The following is a 21,341-nucleotide window of genomic DNA, read 5'->3' on the forward strand; positions in this document are numbered from 1 at the left end:
GCAACTTTGTTATGTTAAGTAACATAAATAAAAAATCTGCCACAATTAACGATTTGCCTAATTATCTAATTCAGCATGGCTTTTATGTAGATATATCCAATCCCCAAGGGAACCCAAATCATAATGGTCCAGTTTTACATAGTGGTTCACCAGTCAACTGGTTTTGTATTGTGAGACAAATTTCTATATATTTATTGCAAACAAAAATCAATTAGTTAGCTTTCTCACCTTCGGCATTGTCATCAACATAGAAGTCGACGATGAAATTTTCTATCAAACAAATCATTTACGTTATGATCTTTTTAATTAGATGACTCCTCTAACAGAAGATATATATGATTTGGGATAGGGTTCTCCATGGTCCCAGAGAATGCGGGTGTGTATGTGTAGGGGAGATGAGAGATTAGCTTGTCACACAAATTATAGTACGAAGAATAATATCATCCACGTGAAACCCACATAATTAGAACACAAGAATAAAAATAATAAAGAACCCCATGCGAAAGAGAAATGGTACCTGAAGTCATGGCGATTCTTTTCCCATATTATTTTTTCTTAGTTCCATTCATAACTTCTTCTTTAGTGGCAGCATTTGCAAGTCCTTTCTAGAACTGTTCTTTTATCGTTTGGCAAAACTACATATATACTTGCACCATTAACTTAATCAAAATGAGAAGCAATAAAACAAAATTGGACAATAATTAATATTCAACAAAATGGATTAAAGAAGGTGGGATAAAGACGGCGCCACACCTTTCATTATTAATAAACTCTTTGTCTTATTTTTAAATAAATATAATGGATCTGACCTGATTACCAAGTGTATCAATCACCTCGTGCAGACATGTGGATAGATTTAAGAATGTCAGATTGATTATAATTTCCAGATGCAATCAGACGACTGAGGTTGAAAAAGGGGCATCTTTCTTGGATTTTCCTTCTCCGATTTATTAAATATATAAGATGTTCCACCCTTCCAGTGGTTTATAGTCATCCATGACATTAGGGAGTCTTACCTCCACACACACACACACACACACACATATATATATATATATATATATATAAATTATATGTTAATGGTAAATTGAATAAGGAGGATACCTTTGTTAGCCTATGATTGAGAGTTGGAAACCTCTTATACTAAACTGATCCTAGTGAGAAGGGTAAGGGGGAAGACCCTCTACCCGAAAATAAATTAAAAAAAAGAAAAAACACTGTTCTATTAGGGATACAATCTCTTTACCAAAGATTTGCTAACAATAAATGATAATGTGAGTAGATGGGCAGTGGCTAAAGGTGTTAATCGGTTTGGTTTTGGTTTAAACGGTGTGTATCGATTCAATTCACATTTATTTCACTAAAATCATAATCGCACTATTTACTAAACGGTTCCACTTTCTGAAACTTTGACAGTTTAATAAATGGTTTCGGTTTCCACAGTTCTAAATGGTGTCGGTTTCACACTTTTAAATGGTTTCAGTTTCAATTTATTCTATGCGATTTGTAAAACGGTTCACAATCAGTTTGTTATAACTTGCAACCATCTCTAAACTGAAGATCATAAGCTTATCAAAAAATAATTGGCAACCACAAATAAGAGATTCTATATCAAAGATGATATGTCTTAATTTGATAATCTAGTGTTATTTCTTTGCATGACCATATCAAACATTTAGAACTAATATCATACAACATCCAAATCCAACCTTCTATAGCATAAAATATTAAAATGACAAGTGGTTCAGCCAAAACACCCCATCTATGATAACATAATAACATAGTAACATATATGGATTATAAGTTCATGATCTAAAGCCTAAACTTAAACTGAATTGCAATAAATCATGTCAAAGCAGGATGGGCATTTAATTTAATTGTAAATTGTTATACGGATTACTGCCCCTTCTTTATTTAATTGTTATACGGATTAATCGAATCGGTTTAAACGGTTTCAATTCGGTTTGAAACCAACGGGTTCTGTGGTTAAAACCGACCCAACCCGTTTAGCTAATTGGCCTGAAACTTGAAACTATAACCGCACCATTTACTAAATGGTTTTGCGATTTTGACGTAAATGGATCAATTCGATTTTGATAAACGGTTTCGATTACAAATTCACATCCCTTTATTAGGGTACCTAACCATTAGTTGCCCCCTAAAGGAGTAACTTATTGCTCACTTGTTTATATATTAAGGGCTGGAATTTGAAGGGAAGGATTGCACTTTCTCCAATGGGAAAAGGATATATCCTATTCCAGTTTGAGCTAGAAGGAGACATGGCCTCCATATGGCGAAGAAATTTAATCAAAGTGAAGGGCCAATTCATCCGTTTTCAGCGTTGGAAACCTGATTTTGATGTGAATGCGGCAAATATACCCACAAAACTAGTCTGGATCAGATTTCCAGATCTTCCTTTGGAATACTGGCATGAGAAAATTCTTCTTTCTATGGCCAAGGGAGCAGGTAGGCCTGTGGCTCTGGATCGAAGAACAAGATCGGCGGCAATGGGTAGCTATGCGAGGGTGCAAGTGGAAGTGGTGTCACGGATAAAAAGGGTGGAAGAGATACAAGTGGAGAGGAAGCAGCCAGGATCGGGTGAGGTTTTCTTGTTTAAACAAAAAATAGTATATGAAGATGGAATGGCAAAATGTGGATTTTGTAAAAAAATTGGACACTCTCTGTCAGAGTGCAGAGATAAGAAAGCTGCAGATGTTAGAGAGAAGAGGCTTCGTGAGGGGGAGCTTCAGGCGGCGGCGACAATGGAGAATTCCGATGGTTCTGGGCGGCACTCGGTGGAAGGAGGAGAGGAAATGGCAGCAATCCCAGTTACCATATCGGGGCAGATTCTCTCCATAAGAAGAGAAAATAGAGATGCTGTTTCTAGATCTCAATCAAGGGAGGATTTGTCTAATATGGAAAGCAATCAAAGGATGGGGAATATTTCTGTGGTTCTTCCTTTACAGATGGATCCACTCATGGAAATAAATAAGGATGGGGTGGAGGTCAACCATAATATGATTGCATCAGATATGGATTTGAATATGGGGCTTGGAGCGGGAATGGAAGGGGAGCCTATCATGGATTTAGTTAGTAAAAATGGTGTGGTGATGGAAGGGGCTGATTGTTGGCATGCAGAGAATGAGATGGACGATTTTCAAACCGGTTTTGGAAGGGGGCGGTCTGAAAATCAGGCTAACTCGGGTCATGAGGGTGGAGGTAATATTGCTATGCTATCTCATAGTCAATATAGAAGCTCTCAGTAGCTAATTGATGGCGCGATGGTGGTTTTTCATGAGGACTTGAATCAGGTGGATAGAATGGCTTGTATGCGAGAAGGAGAACTTGAAAAAAGAAAGCAACAAAAAGGGAAGTACGTTGTGGTCTCTGAGCAGGCTTCCAGAAAATCAGATAGGCTCGCTCTGTTGAAGAGATGACTATGAAGGTTTTATTTTGGAACATCAGATGTATAAGGAAGAAGGCTGCTAGATTAGCCTTAGGAAAAATTTTGAGGGATAATGCTCCAGATATAGTGTGTATTGCTGAGCCGATGATGGAAGTGCATGACTTCCCTAAGAGGTTTTATAATAAAAATGGATTCGAAACTGAGTTCATTCATAATGAGAGAATGCAAAAAGTTCCTAATCTTTGGGTTATGTGGAAAAGGGGTCTCTCAAAGCCGATGGTTATTTCTTCATCGGAGCAGCACATTTCTATGAGTTCTAGCTGGAAGCAAAAAAATTTTTCCCTGTCTGTAGTTCATGCTAAATGCTTCAGGCAGGCTAGAAGGGAGTTGTGGGTTAATTTGACTGCTTCATGCCTGGGTCCAGGTATTCCATGGATGGTAATTGGAGATTTTAATGCCACCCTCCAGTCGCATGAGAAAAGAGGCCCAGGAGCTTTTAATATGGGATCGGCGACTGACTTCACAGCAATGGTGGATGGATGTTCTTTAATTCAGGTTCCTTCCAAGGGCCGTAAATTCACCTGGACAAACAATAGGAGAAGAGGAAATGTAGTTGCTGTTCTGGATAGGACCTTTTGTAATGACTCTTGGTTCTCTGCCTTTCATGATTGTCACCAGGAAGTGATGTCTATGGGGGCCTCTGATCATTCCCCTCTTCTTGTAATTTCAGAGTCTTTGGTAAGGCCTAATAACTGCCCCTTTCGATTCCAGAGATTCTGGATGGAAAATGAGAGCTTCATGAAAGTGGTTAAGGAATCATGGGAGGAATGGATTAGTGGTTCAGCTATTTATGTTTTTAGCCAGAAAATTAAGAGGCTGAAAGGTGCGATTAGGCCATAGGCTAAAGAAAATTTTCCGAACATTAATTTGGAATTGGAGGCTGCGCAGAAAGGGATGGAGGAAGTGCAGGGTGAGATTGAAATAAATGGGATGAATGACCAGATTTTTGCCAGAGAAGCGGATGCAAAAACCAGGTTGCTGAAAGCAATGGAGAACCATGAAAAGCTCTGGGCTGAAAAGGCTAGAATGAGATGGCGAACCCAAGGAGATAGATGCTCAAAATTTTTCCATGTTAGTGTAAAAATTAGAAGGTTGAAAATCTCTATTCACACTTTGAAAAAGGAAGATGGGCAAATTATTTCTGACAAGAGCCAATTGGAAGATTATGTTAGTGGGTTTTATGAGAATTTTCTTAAGGATTCAGAAACTTCTGAGCACCTGGAGTTGTTTGATTGCATCCCAAAGGTGCTCGATGACCATGATAGATGGAGGTTGGATGTCTTACCGAGCAATGCAGAAATTAAAGAGGCGGTTTGGGATCTTGATCCTGAGAGTGCTCCAAGCCCAGATGGTTTCCCAGGTAAATTCTATAGATCTTGCTGGGAAATTATTAATTTAGATGTTTGCAATGCAGTTCGAAGTTTCTTCAGTAAAGGTAGAATGCCTAATGGTATTAATACTATTTTCCTAGTATTAATTCCAAAAGTGGAAGGGGCAATGAGCTTGGATAAATTTAGACCATTATGTTTGGGGAATTTCTTTTGCAAAATTATCTCTAAGATAATGGCGACTAGATTATCAGGGGTTTTGCATCGGCTAATTTCAGAAGAGCAGGGTGCTTTCCAGAAGGGGAAAATAATTCATTCCAATATTTCAGTGGTGTCTGAGCTAACAAATTTATTGTTTTCGACGGCTAGAGGAGGTGGAATGGGTTTGAAAATAGATATTCAAAAGGCTTATGACACGATGTCTTGGAGATTTATTTTTCAAGTTCTAAGGAAATTTGGATTCTCAGAGAGGTGGGTATTGTGGGTGCAGCAGATGCTGGGTTCTACCAAAATTTCAGTTCTTCTTAATGGTGGTACAATAGGGTATTTCGGGGTGGAGAGGGGTTTGAGACAAGGGGATCCCCTATCCCCCATGCTATTTATTCTAGCTGAAGAGGTGCTATGCAGAGGTCTCCAAAAGCTTGTAGTAGAGAAAAAGTTCAAGGCGCTTAATGACCCTCGAGGGGTGACGACTCCAGCTCACAGTCTCTTTGCAGATGACATTTTCATATTTGGGAACGCCTCTCTCAGGTATGTTCGTCATTTAAAAAATTTCCTTGTGAAATATCAGGAGTTTGCTGGCCAGTGCATTAACCTAGAAAAAAGTTAGATTTTTCTAGGCCATATTTCTCCCCAGCGCAAGCAGGCCATTGTTGAGGAAATGGGTATTCCCCTATGTTCTTTTCCTACCAGATACCTGGGTGTATCAATTTTTAAGGGCAGGGTTAAAAAAGAATCAATTTTGCCTATTCTAGATAGGGCAAAGGATCGATTAGAGGGCTGGAAGGGAAGACTTTTATCGATGGCAGGAAGGGTGGAATTAGTGCGTTCTGTGATTCTTAGCATTCCAACTCACAGTTTTGCGGTCTACTGGTGGCCAAATTCTCTCATTAACACTCTTGAAAGATGGATGAGGAATTTTGTCTGGACAGGGGAAGTTTACAATGCAAAAAAAATTGTGGTTAATTGGGACCAATGCTGTAAGCCTAAGGAGGAAGGGGGTCTTGGATTGAGGAGATTGAGGGATATAAACAAGACAATGCTATGCAAATCTGCCTGGAGAATTAAGAATGAAGATTCTATGGCGAGCTCTTTTCTGAGGGCTAGATTCCTTGATAGGGAGGGTATCCCTAAGAAAGGATTCAGAAAATCCTCTATTTGGCCAGGTCTGAGGAAAATATGGGATTACATATCTTCTAAAGAGAGATGGGTGGTGGGAGATGGAAAAAAAATAAATTTCTGGAAGCATACCTGGGTAGGGCAAGGTGCCATTAAAGAGAGTGATATGCTGGAAGGTATTGATATATCTGTTTTGGATGGGAATGTTAGCAGATTCCTTGTGAACTTCAACTGGATTTTTCCTCAGATGAACTCTAATTTTATGAGGAACATAATAAACGAGGTGAAGAAAATTAACATTCCTACTTATCAATGTGAAGATAGGAGGATCTGGTCCCTTTCTCATGATGGGGAATTTTGCTTCAAATCCACTTGGGAGGATATAAGGGTGAAAAAATCAACAGTTTCCTGGGCTTCTATCATATGGAGTAAAAAGCAGCAGCCTCGGGTTTCCACTTTAGCATGGAGGGTGATTAATGGAAAGGTCCCTACTGATGATGTGGTAAAAAAGAAAGCGATCCCATTGGTGTCTAGATGTGTCCTTTGTAATTCAAATGAGGAAGTTTTAGAGCATCTATTTATAAGATGCCCTTTTTCTGCGGAGATCTGGAGGATTCTTTGTGATGCTTTCAATGTGCTTTGGGGCAGCCAGGGCTCTCTGCTTGAGCTTGCTCAATGGTGGAAGAGAAAGTTGAAACTGGTTTGCTGCAAGGAGGCGTGGAATATGAGCTTTGCCATTGTGTTGGATCATTTATGGAGGGAGAGAAATGCAAGGCTTTTTGAAAATAAATATCGGTCATGCAGGTATGTACTAATGATGGTTCTTGAGGACATAAGACGAAACAAGCCTAGCTCTAGAGGCGAGATTAAATCCATAGCAGATTTGCAGTGCAGTAGGCGCCTAGGGATTCAGATTCAGGGAGTGGGGAACAGAGAAATTTTGGAGGTCTTCTGGTGTAAACCTCCAATGTTCTGGATAAAATTAAACTTTGATGGCAGCTCTATGGGAAATCCAGGGCGGGCTGGAGCGGGAGGTATATTTCGGGACCATCAGGGCAGGGTCATGGGATCTTATAAAAAATATATGGGTATTACTGGAGTATTTGAAGCGGAGGTGGAGGGTCTGATGGAGGGGTTGTTGCGTGCAAAGGCCATGAACATCACTTGTTTATGGGTAGAGTCAGACTCTAGCTCGGTTGTGCTAGCGATTCAGCAAAGGAAAATTCCATGGTATGCTCTCCAACGATGGATGTATCTTAAGCCGTTCCTTGACAGTATTAGCTGGAAGATATCTCATAACTTCAGGGAAGGGAACTCTATAGCTGATTACTTGGCCAGAGATGCGGCAAAGACAGGAATTTCGGGTGATAATGTGGTGCTTCCCTCCCATATTTGTGATCTCTTGCAAAGGGATTCAGATGGGAGGCCTCATTTTCGGTTTAATTAGAGCTTCTTTATCCTCCTGCTGATGGCCATGCCGAAGGTGGGAGGGTAGAGTTAGTGAGGATTTTTTGTTTTGAATATGTTTTTATTGTATGGCTTATATTTCCTTTTCTCTGATCTTTTAATGAAATAATCTTTTAGCAAAAAAAAAAAGATACTTGGCTTAGTGTTAGTCATGTAGACTTGGGTGGTCCTTTTGGAGATATCATACCTTAATTTTTTTTTTCAGATAAATTTTAAATGAGTATTCAGAGTCTTGCCTACTTGTTGTTTGATTGGTTTATATAATTAGCTTGGTTGATCCACCAACCCAAATGTAATGACTTGCGAGTTACCTTCCCATTTGGATATCTTCTCCATTGGTTAACAATGGAATTCGCCCTTGACGGAATGTCTTATATAGTTGAGTGGTCCAAGCTTTCCACTCCTTGACCCATTCAAATAATCTTTTAAACCAAATACGTATCAGTTTGGTGTGGATGATAAGACCTTTGCGATTGCCGATAATGTAGGATGCAATTTGTCATCATCAAAATTTTGTTCTCCAATGCTAAGTCAAGACTCAAGAGTGCGATTTTGAACAGTTCAAGAGGATAAGTGATTTTACTTGATCATCGTGGTTCTAATTCCTATAAGAAATAACAAATATGGATGCTCAAAATCAAAGTTCCAACGCTCAGCTTGATTTGTGGTACCCTGAAGGAGTTGTGATTCCTCAGATTTAGTGATCGGATTCGTTATGATGTGGGTTTTTTTTTTTTGGTTAAAGATCAGAAATTTTATTGAAGAAAGAGAAAAGAATACATCTCAAAAATACAATTTATAATCCCCCACATTCGGCATGGTCATCAGCAGGGGAGAACAGATTGAAAAAAATTAAACATTAAATAAACCGAAACCTGAGTTCAAATAGATACTACTTGGAGGTGTATTTTTATAAGAATTAGCAAGATGGAACTGTGGAACTTGAATCTTGGTTCCTCCCCTGCTTTTCTTACGACGATTGAAGGGAATGAGCTTCTTTGAGTCGCCATCTAAGATTGAGAGCCTAAAATTCTATTAACGAGCCCAATTGCCAACTAATGGGTCAAGTTCAGATTTTAAATTCATGTATGGTCTTTACCAGAGGTACAGGTTTGCATTAGGTTATGAGGGAGAAAATGTGTTAGGCGCTGACCCCACCTGGAAAAACTGGTATTTATACCAGATATACTTAGATTTTGAATATCTTCCACAAAATTAACAGTCCTAGACCTACATGTATTGCTACATTTGATTGACCATGCTCGCATGCTAAAAATATAAAATGTGAAAGATAATTAATATACTATTCGATCCTGACATGTTAATGAATTCTATATTATGCCAATTAAAGTTAGGGAGTTTACCAGTGTTCGGTCTCTGAATAATGCATAAAAGGGAGAGACCCCTATGCATCTGATGCAAGCTTTTGATGAATTCCCTAACACCGGAGAAAGGGTTTCCCTTTCACCTTCCTCTCATTTTTTTAGAGGAATCAGAATTTTGGGACGTCAATGGAATTTCTTGAATTTTGGCAATTTCTAGGAATTTTGTGCAGGTTTGGAACTTCATGGGTTTCTCTGGGGAATCCTATGGAAATTCTAAAGTTTCTAAGGTTTTGAAATTTTTGGGATTTTATTGGATTTTTAGGTATTTGTGGAATTTCCTTAGAATTATTAGATTCCTGCAAAAATTTGGGGATTTCCACAGAACTTCAAATCTTTTTGAAATTTCTAGAAAAATGGAATTTTATGAAAATTTGTCTGAATTTCTATTAATTATCTTCTAGGTCATTCTCGCATCATTGACCTCTACTCAACTAGAAATGTCAACCATCAATACATCAACAGCAGACTTCATGGATTCAAGAGTTAGGTAGGCTAGAAGGTACAAGTTCCCCAAAATTCGAATCATCCTTGAGATAAAGAGTACAAACTTTATCCATCCTCACTCATAATTTATCATAATTATATGTCTGTAAACTATCCTTTTTTGGCCGAGCTTAATTAGTAGCCGAAAGGAGAAGAAAGATCACTATATTTTGTTGGCCAGAGCATGTTTTGTTGACATTCTACCCAGGAATGATAGAAGTGCAATCCAAAAATTGAGCAATAAACCAAGATAGTAAAATCGATCAAAACAAGACAATAATATGAAGGAATATCCAATTGACTGATTTTGGTGTATTCTACCACTAAATTGGATCATACGCAAATGTCTCAGATGTAGCTAGAGAATGGGGAGGTTGCAAGCACGATGGAATGTGAGTCCACTCATCGATACTTCTGACCGGGAAACATACTTGGGATTTTGAAATACAAGTACCATTAAGGAACAAAATGTGCTCCACTATGGCAGTGCTTCCTGACAGAAGTGCAACTAGGTACAAGGTGGTACAAGGTGTGATCCGTGGGGAAAATAAAGTGAATATAAATACAAGAAGGTGCGAAGAGTTAAATAAATGAACACAATTGTATTCAGTTTTTTTTTTTTGGTAACAATTGTATTCAATTGGAGAGTTAAATATATAAACATAATCATGATAGGGCGGATGATTTCTTTAAATGGCGGAAAAGGAAAACTAGACTGGTCAACATCAAAGAGGCTTAGACGGTAGGGTTCGTGCTCATCACTTCTAATATATGGTGGGAAAGACATAATAGACATTATGAAGTTAAGAAGAAAACAAGCTTGTAAATTTTTGAGATGGTGAAGAGGGAGATCCAAGTTTGCAGTTTGGAGACTACGGAAATGATTAAATCAGCGGAAGACATTACTTGTTGTAGAAAACTAAATTTGAAAATAGAAAGCTATCACCCTTACTCGATGTTATGGACTATCTCCTATTATTTCCGCGAGATAAATGCAGTGGCAGATAGGCTAGCGAAGCATGCCACTGCCACAAGAAGTTCAAATACCTGGGATGTAGCTCCAGCTTTTATTATTTCTGATCTTGAATGGGATGGCCAGCATAGGCCTCGATTCAGATTTAAGTAACGCTTCTTCTAATTGCTTTGATTTCCTGTTCTGCCGATGGCCATGCCGAAGGTGGAGTAGGATCTCAAAGGGCTTATTTTTGTAAACTATCATTTTTCTGATTCTAATATATCAAAAAATGCCCTTGCTCGATGTTGATGGTGCATTGGTGCGAACCATATGCTAAACATAGACGGTAGCATCAATGGGGATCCTTGTTGTGCAATGGTTGGGGGGATTTTTAGAAATAGTGATGGTCTGGTGTTATTCTCCTTTAGCATATTCATTGGGATTACATCGATCTATGAAGCGAAATTTGAAGCTGTAGTTGAAGGGATTATAAATGTCAAAGAGTTAAAAGGTACCTGCACTATGGATTGAATCGAATTCTACGACAGTCGTATCAGTGGTTCATTCCAATAATATTCCGTGGTTCCTAAGTGGATATATATTCAGTCTTTTCTCAAATCCATACCATGGAAAATTACTCAATGCTTTAGAGAGGCAAACTTAGTTGTTGATTATTTAGCAAAGAAAGCTTCAAAACGGGTATCTCAGAGACCAGGATTGATTTTCCGATAAATATTTTAGAAGAGATAACAGCTGATGCGATGAATAGACCTCGATACCGTTTCCGTTAGTGATTGAGGGGTCTTTTTGCTTATGGCAATGCTGAAGGTGAAAGGTTCTCCTTGTCCTAGCGATTCAGATAGGTCTTTCTTTTCTGTTTGTTTCTTTGATATTTTATTTTATTTTATTTTATTTTTTTTCTATTTTCTGCTTTTAACTTTTTGATGTAATCAAGTTTGACATTCGAGGGAAAAAAAAGAAGGGGAAACCCAAGTGCAAAAAAGGTACAAAGTTTTTGATCGATTGGCCTAAGTACTTCTTGGTAACATAAGTGTTACAGGGTACCAAGTGTGATCTTATAGGGAAAATAAAGTGTACGCATATGAGAACAAGGTTCAACGTGTGATCCATTGGGGAATTAAAAAAAAAAAAAATTGTGTACCTACGATTGGCATCTTGCTGGAGACTTGGCACTTACTTCTAAGAACCCAGCACTTTTTAGTCCAAATTGCGGAAAACTGTAAAAACAATGACTTCCTGAATCCCAAATTGCGAAAACTATAGAAACAAAGACTCCCTAACTTTCTTGGTCCAAATTATGGAAAACTACGATAACGATGACTGTCTGACCCGTCTCAACATTTCCTTGAGAACTTGGCATTTTTTTTGGGCTAAAATTGCGGATGACATCACCTAAATCAACCATGGGTGAAATTAACTTTAATAATTAATTTTTCAAACATTTGGAAGGTTGACACATAACTAGCCAATTTTGAAAAAGCGTTATCAGCGAAATCGGGAAAACTTGTCTGAATATGACATCTTCATATTCACATTTGAGTAACAATTGAGCTCTAAATAACTTATGATAAAGTGTGTGCATGAATCTACAGACTGGCATTGTGCACTTTTTTTTCCCTTATAAATTTAATCACTTTTTTTACAAGGACAAATAACATTCTTAAATGGAAAGAGACAACATAGTTGTTTTTATTTATTTATTTATTTATTATTATTATTATTATGAGAAGGGAGGTATAACAATTGTTGTGTTCTTCTTCATTTTGCATCCAAAATCCACACCATTTGAATCTAATAGCTATTGTATGCTGGGTTTAGAAATAAATATCAATTTTACACAAAAGGAGATGACTTCGATGCCAACAGTAGGAAATAATTTTTCTTACAATAATATACCATTTAACGCATCTCATTACAGGTCAATGTTACAAGCTTTTATTTATTTATTTATTTTTCTACTTTTATTAAAAGATCATAATAAATGATAAAGAAAATAAAAGATAGGATTTACGTCTAGGCATACCTAGAAAACAACAATCAAAAGTGAAGGAAACCCTACCTTCGCACTTTTCCCCTCAGAATTTTTTTTGGCTATAATCCCCTCAAAAAAAAATAATATCATCTAATAAAACTGGAATCTGGATCAACACAAACCCTCTCACGCCACTTCTTGAAAATAAGAAGAGAGAGAGATTTGCATAAGATAATCCTAACTTCACTACAACTTTTTCTAACCAATCTACAACTTGATTAGCCTCTCTAAAGAAATGAGTTATTTTCCACTCTATAGAGGAAAAGAAATGAGTAAGAACTATCTAATCTTAGAAACTGGAATCTGGATCTAGTGTCTTTTGTCCCTCTTTTCCTCATTCAATGCTAGATGAGATTATCATTTATTTATTTATTTTTTATTTTTTTGGTGCAATGCTAGATGAGATTAGAAGGGATGCAGAGAGTGGACCAAGATATAGATTTTCTTAACTTTGTTTAGTGGAGTTGTGGATCTTCTTCCTTGCTGATGGCCATGCCGAAGGTGAGTAGAGTACAGGACCCCGAGATCTCAGTCTCCTCCATCCTATGTAATTATGTTTCTGGTATTTTTCTAGATCCAGCTGTAATTTCTTGAAATGTAATCACCCTATGTGTCATTTAGCCTTAAACAATTAAAGCTGAACTACTAAGGCATGGTTGGCTAGTTCAATGAGTCATATGACCATGACGGCCTTGCCTTGAAATTGAAGTTTGCATATTCTAAGGCTCCCGAGATCTCAGTCTCCTCCATCCTATGTAATTATGTTTCTGGTATTTTTCTAGATCCAGCTGTAATTTCTTGAAATGTAATCACCCTATGTGTCATTTACCCTTAAACAATTAAAGCTGAACTACTAAGGCATGGTTGGCTAGTTCAATGAGTCATATGACCATGACGGCCTTGCCTTGAAATTGAAGTTTGCATATTCTAAGGCTCTCTTTGGTTTTATTTCTATTTGTATTTATTTGGCTTATTTCTATTTTTACATGTGTTTGGTATAATTTATAGCACTTATTTCTATTTATAATAAATTAAAATAAATCACAAATCACAAATTACTCTCAAGTTATTTGTGATTTGTGGCAACAAATCATTTATGTTGGTTTTTTCTACCTTAAATGAACACATGTGCTAAATTACTCAAAATCAATGGTAAATAACTTCAGTATGTTTTATGCTTTTCCAATTAAAAAAAACCCCAAATCCTATCATCTCTCTCTCTCTCTCTCTCTTGAAGCTCAAAATTGAAGATGAAAATTGAAACCTATTCTGTCATTATATAATCTATTTTATAAATAGTAACGAAACGAATACTATTTGTGGTCCATAATTTATTGGCACAAATAATTTCTAAAAAATAGTTAATAAATACAAAAGGAAATCATACCAAAGAGAGCCCAAGTAGAAACCCAATATAACAAAGTTATTCTATGTAATGGCCGCACTTGAATTATAATCAAATCATCAAATCTCTTACAAAAAAAAGAAAACCCCTTATCAGCATGACATTTTCAATGGTTTCCATTGTCGCTCATATTATAAAATAACAAGATTTTATTCTTATTGAAAGAAGAAGTGCCTTGCACTAAATCATAGAGGAGAAATAGATCAAATTTTTCCACAACTTTGGTTACGACAAAATTTTAAGATGAGGCAGCCGGTCATATCCTTAGTATGGCTACCAAGATTCTTGCACACACCTTATTCCACAACTTTGTACCTCTAGTCAGATACATTCAATGTCCTACAGAGAGTTGAGAATTTGTAATCGATGTTGACCGACTCATTGTATTTCTAGTAAACTCTAAATCCAGTAGAACCTCTTCCCCCAAATATTGAGATGGCAACTCTGGCAGTGGAAGCTCTTCCTCCAAATATCGAACAACTTGTAGCATGGATGGCCTTGTAGATGGAATGGAGTGAGAGCAAAGCAATCCAAGTTTTAACACCAATTCCATCTCCTCCACTTCATAATTCCTTTCCAATTTGGGATCCACAGTTTCAAGAATTGTACCCGTACTCCAACTTGAGAACACCCATTCCACCAATACAAAACGCTCTTCTGATGCATGTGTTTCTACAGACCTCCTACCGCAAGCAACTTCAAGCAAAAAAACCCCAAACGCAAACACATCCCCACAAGGGTTTGCTTTGCCAGTTTTAAAAAATTCTGGTGCAAGATGACTAAACGCCCCAACTACATTGGTTGTTCTAAAATCTCCTCCATGTTCCATACCGGCGTTTGCCATTCTAAGGAGGCCATTGTCTGTAATGTGTGCTAAGCCATCCAAGCTTATGTGAACTCCTTGAAAGCCATTGTACGTGAAAGATAAATCTTCTTGTTGTGATGCTATGAATCTGCTAAGGATAAGAAACCACAGCACGTTCTGGAAGAATATTGTTTTCCACTTCATATTTTCCTTATTGCCAAAGGTTTTATGCACCAGGCACTATTCACGATTGATCTATAATATGGGAGTGAAATGACAAACACCCCACAAATTAAAGAATGGGAAAAAAGAACGTTCCGCCACTGCCGCCTTAAATCCAAGGGTCGTTTTACTCTGAGATGAGGTTGGACTCAGCTTTGTCCTATAAACTCGGGACTACGGTGGATGAATGGAATTTTTATTTATTTTTTTATAAATGAAATAAATTATATATATATATATATATGAGAGAGGGATAGGTATGCTAGCGTAGTACCTAGGAATTAAGAATGCTAGCGGGATATTAACTGTAGGATTTGTTCATCCTAAATATAACCGTTGGATGGAGAGAAAATGTCCAAAACTTCAATCCACCATTGCTACACTTTATCTCTCCCCTAATTCTATCTTCACTCTCCTTCTCTGTCTACCACTCCCACTGTTCCTCTTCTTCTCCCTCCTCTGACTCTGACTCTCACTCCAGTTCCTCTTCTTCTCCTTCTCTCTCTCTCAATCTGGATGCTAAGTTCCTCCTTCGTTCCATGACAAGCCACCACCACCACCACCTCCACTTCCAATTCCGGCTTCATCAAATCCGAACAAAAAGATAGAATTTTTGGACGAAGAAAGGCAACTGAGGTTCCTCTTCCAATCTCGCATTTCTTCTTCTCAAAATCCTGAATCTGAAACCCAGAAGATCAACAAACCCTTGGCCTTCATCTACGTTTCTATTTCTATTCTCTTGTTCGTTCCATCATTCTTTTTTCTTCATTCAGAAACCCTCTAATTCATCTTCATATGGTTCTCTTGGTCCCTCCCTGTTGGCCCATTTGCTCCGATTGACATTACCAGCGACGACATTCGTGTCGGTAAGGGCGAGGCTCTAGAGCCATTGCCAGATCTCGATCCGGCCCTCGAACTTGATGAATCAAAGAAAAAAGCTTCCAGTCAATGCTAGAAAGTTTGGAAATCTGTGGATTCCGTGGTGAGCTCATCGTCACTTGTGGTTGTGACTGTTAACAGATCAGATAAGAAATTCGAGAAAAAGGATCAATCTTTCTCTTCCTCCACTGAATAGAACATGCAAAACCAAGAGCGAAGAAACTCTGTCGAAGATGGAGAATAGAAGAAACAAGAGATTCAAGAGGAAAGCAACGAAAACCAACAGCAAAACCAAGAGGCTCAATAAGCCATCACTGAGAACAAACAAGTCAAGGCCGTACATACGAATGCAAAAACTGAAGAAACACAAGCAACAAGAGAGGAAGAGAGCAATGGAAACCAAGATCAACAGTAGGAAACCAGATTGTTTTCTTCCTCTAGAACAATTGCAGAGGGGAGTAAGAAAGTGGAGATATCTGAAACCCTATGAACGGCGGCACGGCAGAGTTCCGGCATGGCTTGAGTGGAGATATCTGAAACCCTATGAATGCCGGCGTGAGATAGAATTAGTGGAGAGATAAGGTGTAGCAGCGGTGGATTAAAGCTTTGGACCTTTTCTCTCCATCCAACGGTTACATTTAGGATGAACAAATCATACAGCTAATATCTTGGTAGCATTCCTAATTCCTAGATACTACGCAGTCATACTTGTCTATATATATATATATATATATACATCAAAGATCTATGAAAGATTAGATATCTCTAGATTAAAAAAAAAAGAGTGGATATGCTTTGTTTCATCTTCGTCATTCCTTAACAAAATGAAAGTCCAATCCTAATCACAACTACTAAAAAAAAAATAGAAAGTAGCGCAAGGAAATTTATTTTCTAATAAGAATGTTTAAATTTGTCTTATTAAAAGAAAATGGTATGTTTAATTGGATTATTGAAAACTGGGCTTAGTGGTAGTCATGTGGACATAGTGGTCCTTTTGTAGATATCATACCTTAATTTTCTTTTTTTTTTCAAGTAAATCTTAAATGAGTATTTTATAGTCCCCGAAAAATCAGGGACTGTAGAAACACGCCCCTGCCCCCAAAAATCAAAGGGCTGTTATTTACCAGAAAAAATCAAAGGGTTGTTCTTCTCTAAGGGCCTGTTTGATAACGTTTCAAGAAACGCGTTTCTGCCGTTTCTATTTTCAGAAACAGCAGAAACGGAGCAAAAAGCGTTTGATAAAACTATTTCGTTTCACTTATTTTTAGAAATAGAAATAGAAATTTTTACTTATTTATGGTTCAAGAAATGACCTAGGCGAAACAAGTTGAACTTGTTTCACCGTTTCTGGAAACGACTTGTGGTAATTCTTTCACTGGTTGCCATCGACTTCTAAAAACATGACTTATCAAACACCTTCAATTCCGTTTCTGTTTCTAGAAATGGAAATTTATGTTTCTACTGTTTCTTGAAACAGAAACGGCATAAACGTTATCAAACGGGCCCTAAGATGAGGTTGTACTCAGCCTTGTCTTAGAAACTTGTCTTACAAACCATTTTTTTATTATTTATTTTTATCTATAAAAGATAAGATATCTCTGAAAAAAAGTAGTTAGGTTTCATTTCATCTTCGTCGTTGCTATCAATAAAATGAAAACCCAACCCTAATGTCAACTAGCATAATTTTTTTATAAAAAATAAAAATAAAATAAATATTAGTGCAAGAAAATTTATTTTCTAATATGAATGTTTAATTTGTCTTAGTAAAAGAATGCTATGTGTGATTGGATTATTAGATACTTGGCTTAGTGTTAGTCATGTAGACTTGGGTGGTCCTTTTGGAGATATCATACCTTAATTTTTTTTTTCAGATAAATTTTAAATGAGTATTCAGAGTCTTGCCTACTTGTTGTTTGATTGGTTTATATAATTAGCTTGGTTGACCCACCAACCCAAATGTAATGACTTGCGAGTTACCTTCCCATTTGGATATCTTCTCCATTGGTTAACAATGGAATTCGCCCTTGATGGAATGTCTTATATAGTTGAGTGGTCCAAGCTTTCCACTCCTTGACCCATTCAAATAATCTTTTAAACCAAATACGTATCAGTTTGGTGTGGATGATAAGGCCTTTGCGATTGCCGATAATGTAGGATGCAATTTGTCATCATCAAAATTTTGTTCTCCAATGCTAAGTCAAGACTCAAGAGTGCGATTTTGAACAGTTCAAGAGGATAAGTGATTTTACTTGATCATCGTGGTTCTAATTCCTATAAGAAATAACAAATATGGATGCTCAAAATCAAAGTTCCAATGCTCAGCTTGATTTGTGGTACCCTGAAGGAGTTGTGATTCCTCAGATTTAGTGATCGGATTCGTTATGATGTGGGTTTTTTTTTTTTCGTTAAAGATCAGAAATTTTATTGAAGAAAGAGAAAAGAATACATCTCAAAAATACAATTTATAATCCCCCACATTCGGCATGGTCATCAGCAGGGGAGAACAGATTGAAAAAAATTAAACATTAAATAAACCGAAACCTGAGTTCAAATAGATACTACTTGGAGGTGTATTTTTATAAGAATTAGCAAGATGGAACTGTGGAACTTGAATCTTGGTTCCTCCCCTGCTTTTCTTACGACGATTGAAGGGAATGAGCTTCTTTGAGTCGCCATCTAAGATTGAGAGCCTAAAATTCTATTAACGAGCCCAATTGCCAACTAATGGGTCAAGTTCAGATTTTAAATTCATGTATGGTCTTTACCAGAGGTACAGGTTTGCATTAGGTTATGAGGGAGAAAATGTGTTAGGCGCTGACCCCACCTGGAAAAACTGGTATTTATACCAGATATACTTAGATTTTGAATATCTTCCACAAAATTAACAGTCCTAGACCTACATGTATTGCTACATTTGATTGACCATGCTCGCATGCTAAAAATATAAAATGTGAAAGATAATTAATATACTATTCGATCCTGACATGTTAATGAATTCTATATTATGCCAATTAAAGTTAGGGAGTTTACCAGTGTTCGGTCTCTGAATAATGCATAAAAGGGAGAGACCCCTATGCATCAGATGCAAGCTTTTGATGAATTCCCTAACACCGGAGAAAGGGTTTCCCTTTCACCTTCCTCTCATTTTTTTAGAGGAATCAGAATTTTGGGACGTCAATGGAATTTCTTGAATTTTGGCAATTTCTAGGAATTTTGTGCAGGTTTGGAACTTCATGGGTTTCTCTGGGGAATCCTATGGAAATTCTAAAGTTTCTAAGGTTTTGAAATTTTTGGGATTTTATTGGATTTTTAGGTATTTGTGGAATTTCCTTAGAATTGTTAGATTCCTGCAAAAATTTGGGGATTTCCACAGAACTTCAAATCTTTTTGAAATTTCTAGAAAAATGGAATTTTATGAAAATTTGTCTGAATTTCTATTAATTATCTTCTAGGTCATACTCGCATCATTGACCTCTACTCAACTAGAAATGTCAACCATCAATACATCAACAGCAGACTTCATGGATTCAAGAGTTAGGTAGGCTAGAAGGTACAAGTTCCCCAAAATTCGAATCATCCTTGAGATAAAGAGTACAAACTTTATCCATCCTCACTCATAATTTATCATAATTATATGTCTATAAACTATCCTTTTTTGGCCGAGCTTAATTAGTAGCCGAAAGGAGAAGAAAGATCACTATATTTTGTTGGCCAGAGCATGTTTTGTTGACATTCTACCCAGGAATGATAGAAGTGCAATCCAAAAATTGAGCAATAAACCAAGATAGTAAAATCGATCAAAACAAGACAATAATATGAAGGAATATCCAATTGACTGATTTTGGTGTATTCTACCACTAAATTGGATCATACGCAAATGTCTCAGATGTAGCTAGAGAATGGGAAGGTTGCAAGCACGATGGAATGTGAGTCCACTCATCGATACTTCTGACCGGGAAACATACTTGGGATTTTGAAATACAAGTACCATTAAGGAACAAAATGTGCTTCACTATGGCAGTGCTTCCTGACAGAAGTGCAACTAGGTACAAGGTGGTACAAGGTGTGATCCGTGGGGAAAATAAAGTGAATATAAATACAAGAAGGTGCGAAGAGTTAAATAAATGAACACAATTGTATTCAGTTTTTTTTTTTTGGTAACAATTGTATTCAATTGGAGAGTTAAATATATAAACATAATCATGATAGGGCGGATGATTTCTTTAAATGGCGGAAAAGGAAAACTAGACTGGTCAACATCAAAGAGGCTTAGACGGTAGGGTTCGTGCTCATCACTTCTAATATATGGTGGGAAAGACATAATAGACATTATGAAGTTAAGAAGAAAACAAGCTTGTAAACTTTTGAGATGGTGAAGAGGGAGATCCAAGTTTGCAGTTTGGAGACTACGGAAATGATTAAATCAGCGGAAGACATTACTTGTTGTAGAAAACTAAATTTGAAAATAGAAAGCTATCACCCTTACTCGATGTTATGGACTATCTCCTATTATTTCCGCGAGATAAATGCAGTGGCAGATAGGCTAGCGAAGCATGCCACTGCCACAAGAAGTTCAAATACCTGGGATGTAGCTCCAGCTTTTATTATTTCTGATATTGAATGGGATGGCCAGCATAGGCCTCGATTCAGATTTAAGTAACGCTTCTTCTAATTGCTTTGATTTCCTGTTCTGCCGATGGCCATGCCGAAGGTGGAGTAGGATCTCAAAGGGCTTATTTTTGTAAACTATCATTTTTCTGATTCTAATATATCAAAAAATGCCCTTGCTCGATGTTGATGGTGCATTGGTGCGAACCATATGCTAAACATAGACGGTAGCATCAATGGGGATCCTTGTTGTGCAATGGTTGGGGGGATTTTTGGAAATAGTGATGGTCTGGTGTTATTCTCCTTTAGCATATTCATTGGGATTACATCGATCTATGAAGCGAAATTTGAAGCTGTAGTTGAAGGGATTATAAATGTCAAAGAGTTAAAAGGTACCTGCACTATGGATTGAATCAAATTCTACGACAGTCGTATCAGTGGTTCATTCCAATAATATTCCGTGGTTCCTAAGTGGATATATATTCAGTCTTTTCTCAAATCCATACCATGGAAAATTACTCAATGCTTTAGAGAGGCAAACTTAGTTGTTGATTATTTAGCAAAGAAAGCTTCAAAACGGGTATCTCAGAGACCAGGATTGATTTTCCGATAAATATTTTAGAAGAGATAACAGCTGATGCGATGAATAGACCTCGATACCGTTTCCGTTAGTGATTGAGGGGTCTTTTTGCTTATGGCAATGCTGAAGGTGAAAGGTTCTCCTTGTCCTAGCGATTCAGATAGGTCTTTCTTTTCTGTTTGTTTCTTTGATATTTTATTTTATTTTTTTTCTATTTTCTGCTTTTAACTTTTTGATGTAATCAAGTTTGACATTCGAGGGAAAAAAAAGTAGGGGAAACCCAAGTGCAAAAAAGGTACAAAGTTTTTGATCGATTGGCCTAAGTACTTCTTGGTAACATAAGTGTTACAGGGTACCAAGTGTGATC

At 37.2% G+C, this 21,341-nt stretch overlaps 2 protein-coding genes across 2 annotated transcripts in view; both read right to left on the bottom strand.

Annotated features, from left to right (window-relative positions):
- LOC122070722 (ABC transporter B family member 2-like) overlaps window positions 1-21,341 on the bottom strand; it is a 35,358-nt gene that overhangs the window by 5,701 nt on the left and 8,316 nt on the right. The window lies entirely within an intron of this gene.
- LOC122070719 (L-type lectin-domain containing receptor kinase IV.2-like) overlaps window positions 14,212-21,341 on the bottom strand; it is a 19,069-nt gene continuing 11,939 nt past the window's right edge. Inside the window, exon 2 of the mRNA XM_042634926.1 lies at window positions 14,212-14,833. Within this exon, the coding sequence (XP_042490860.1) occupies window positions 14,212-14,833 (622 nt within the window). The remainder of the gene's footprint in view (window positions 14,834-21,341) is intronic.

The sequence above is a fragment of the Macadamia integrifolia genome, unplaced genomic scaffold (genome assembly GCF_013358625.1).
Source record: "Macadamia integrifolia cultivar HAES 741 unplaced genomic scaffold, SCU_Mint_v3 scaffold986, whole genome shotgun sequence".
Classification (NCBI taxonomy): Eukaryota; Viridiplantae; Streptophyta; class Magnoliopsida; order Proteales; family Proteaceae; genus Macadamia; species Macadamia integrifolia.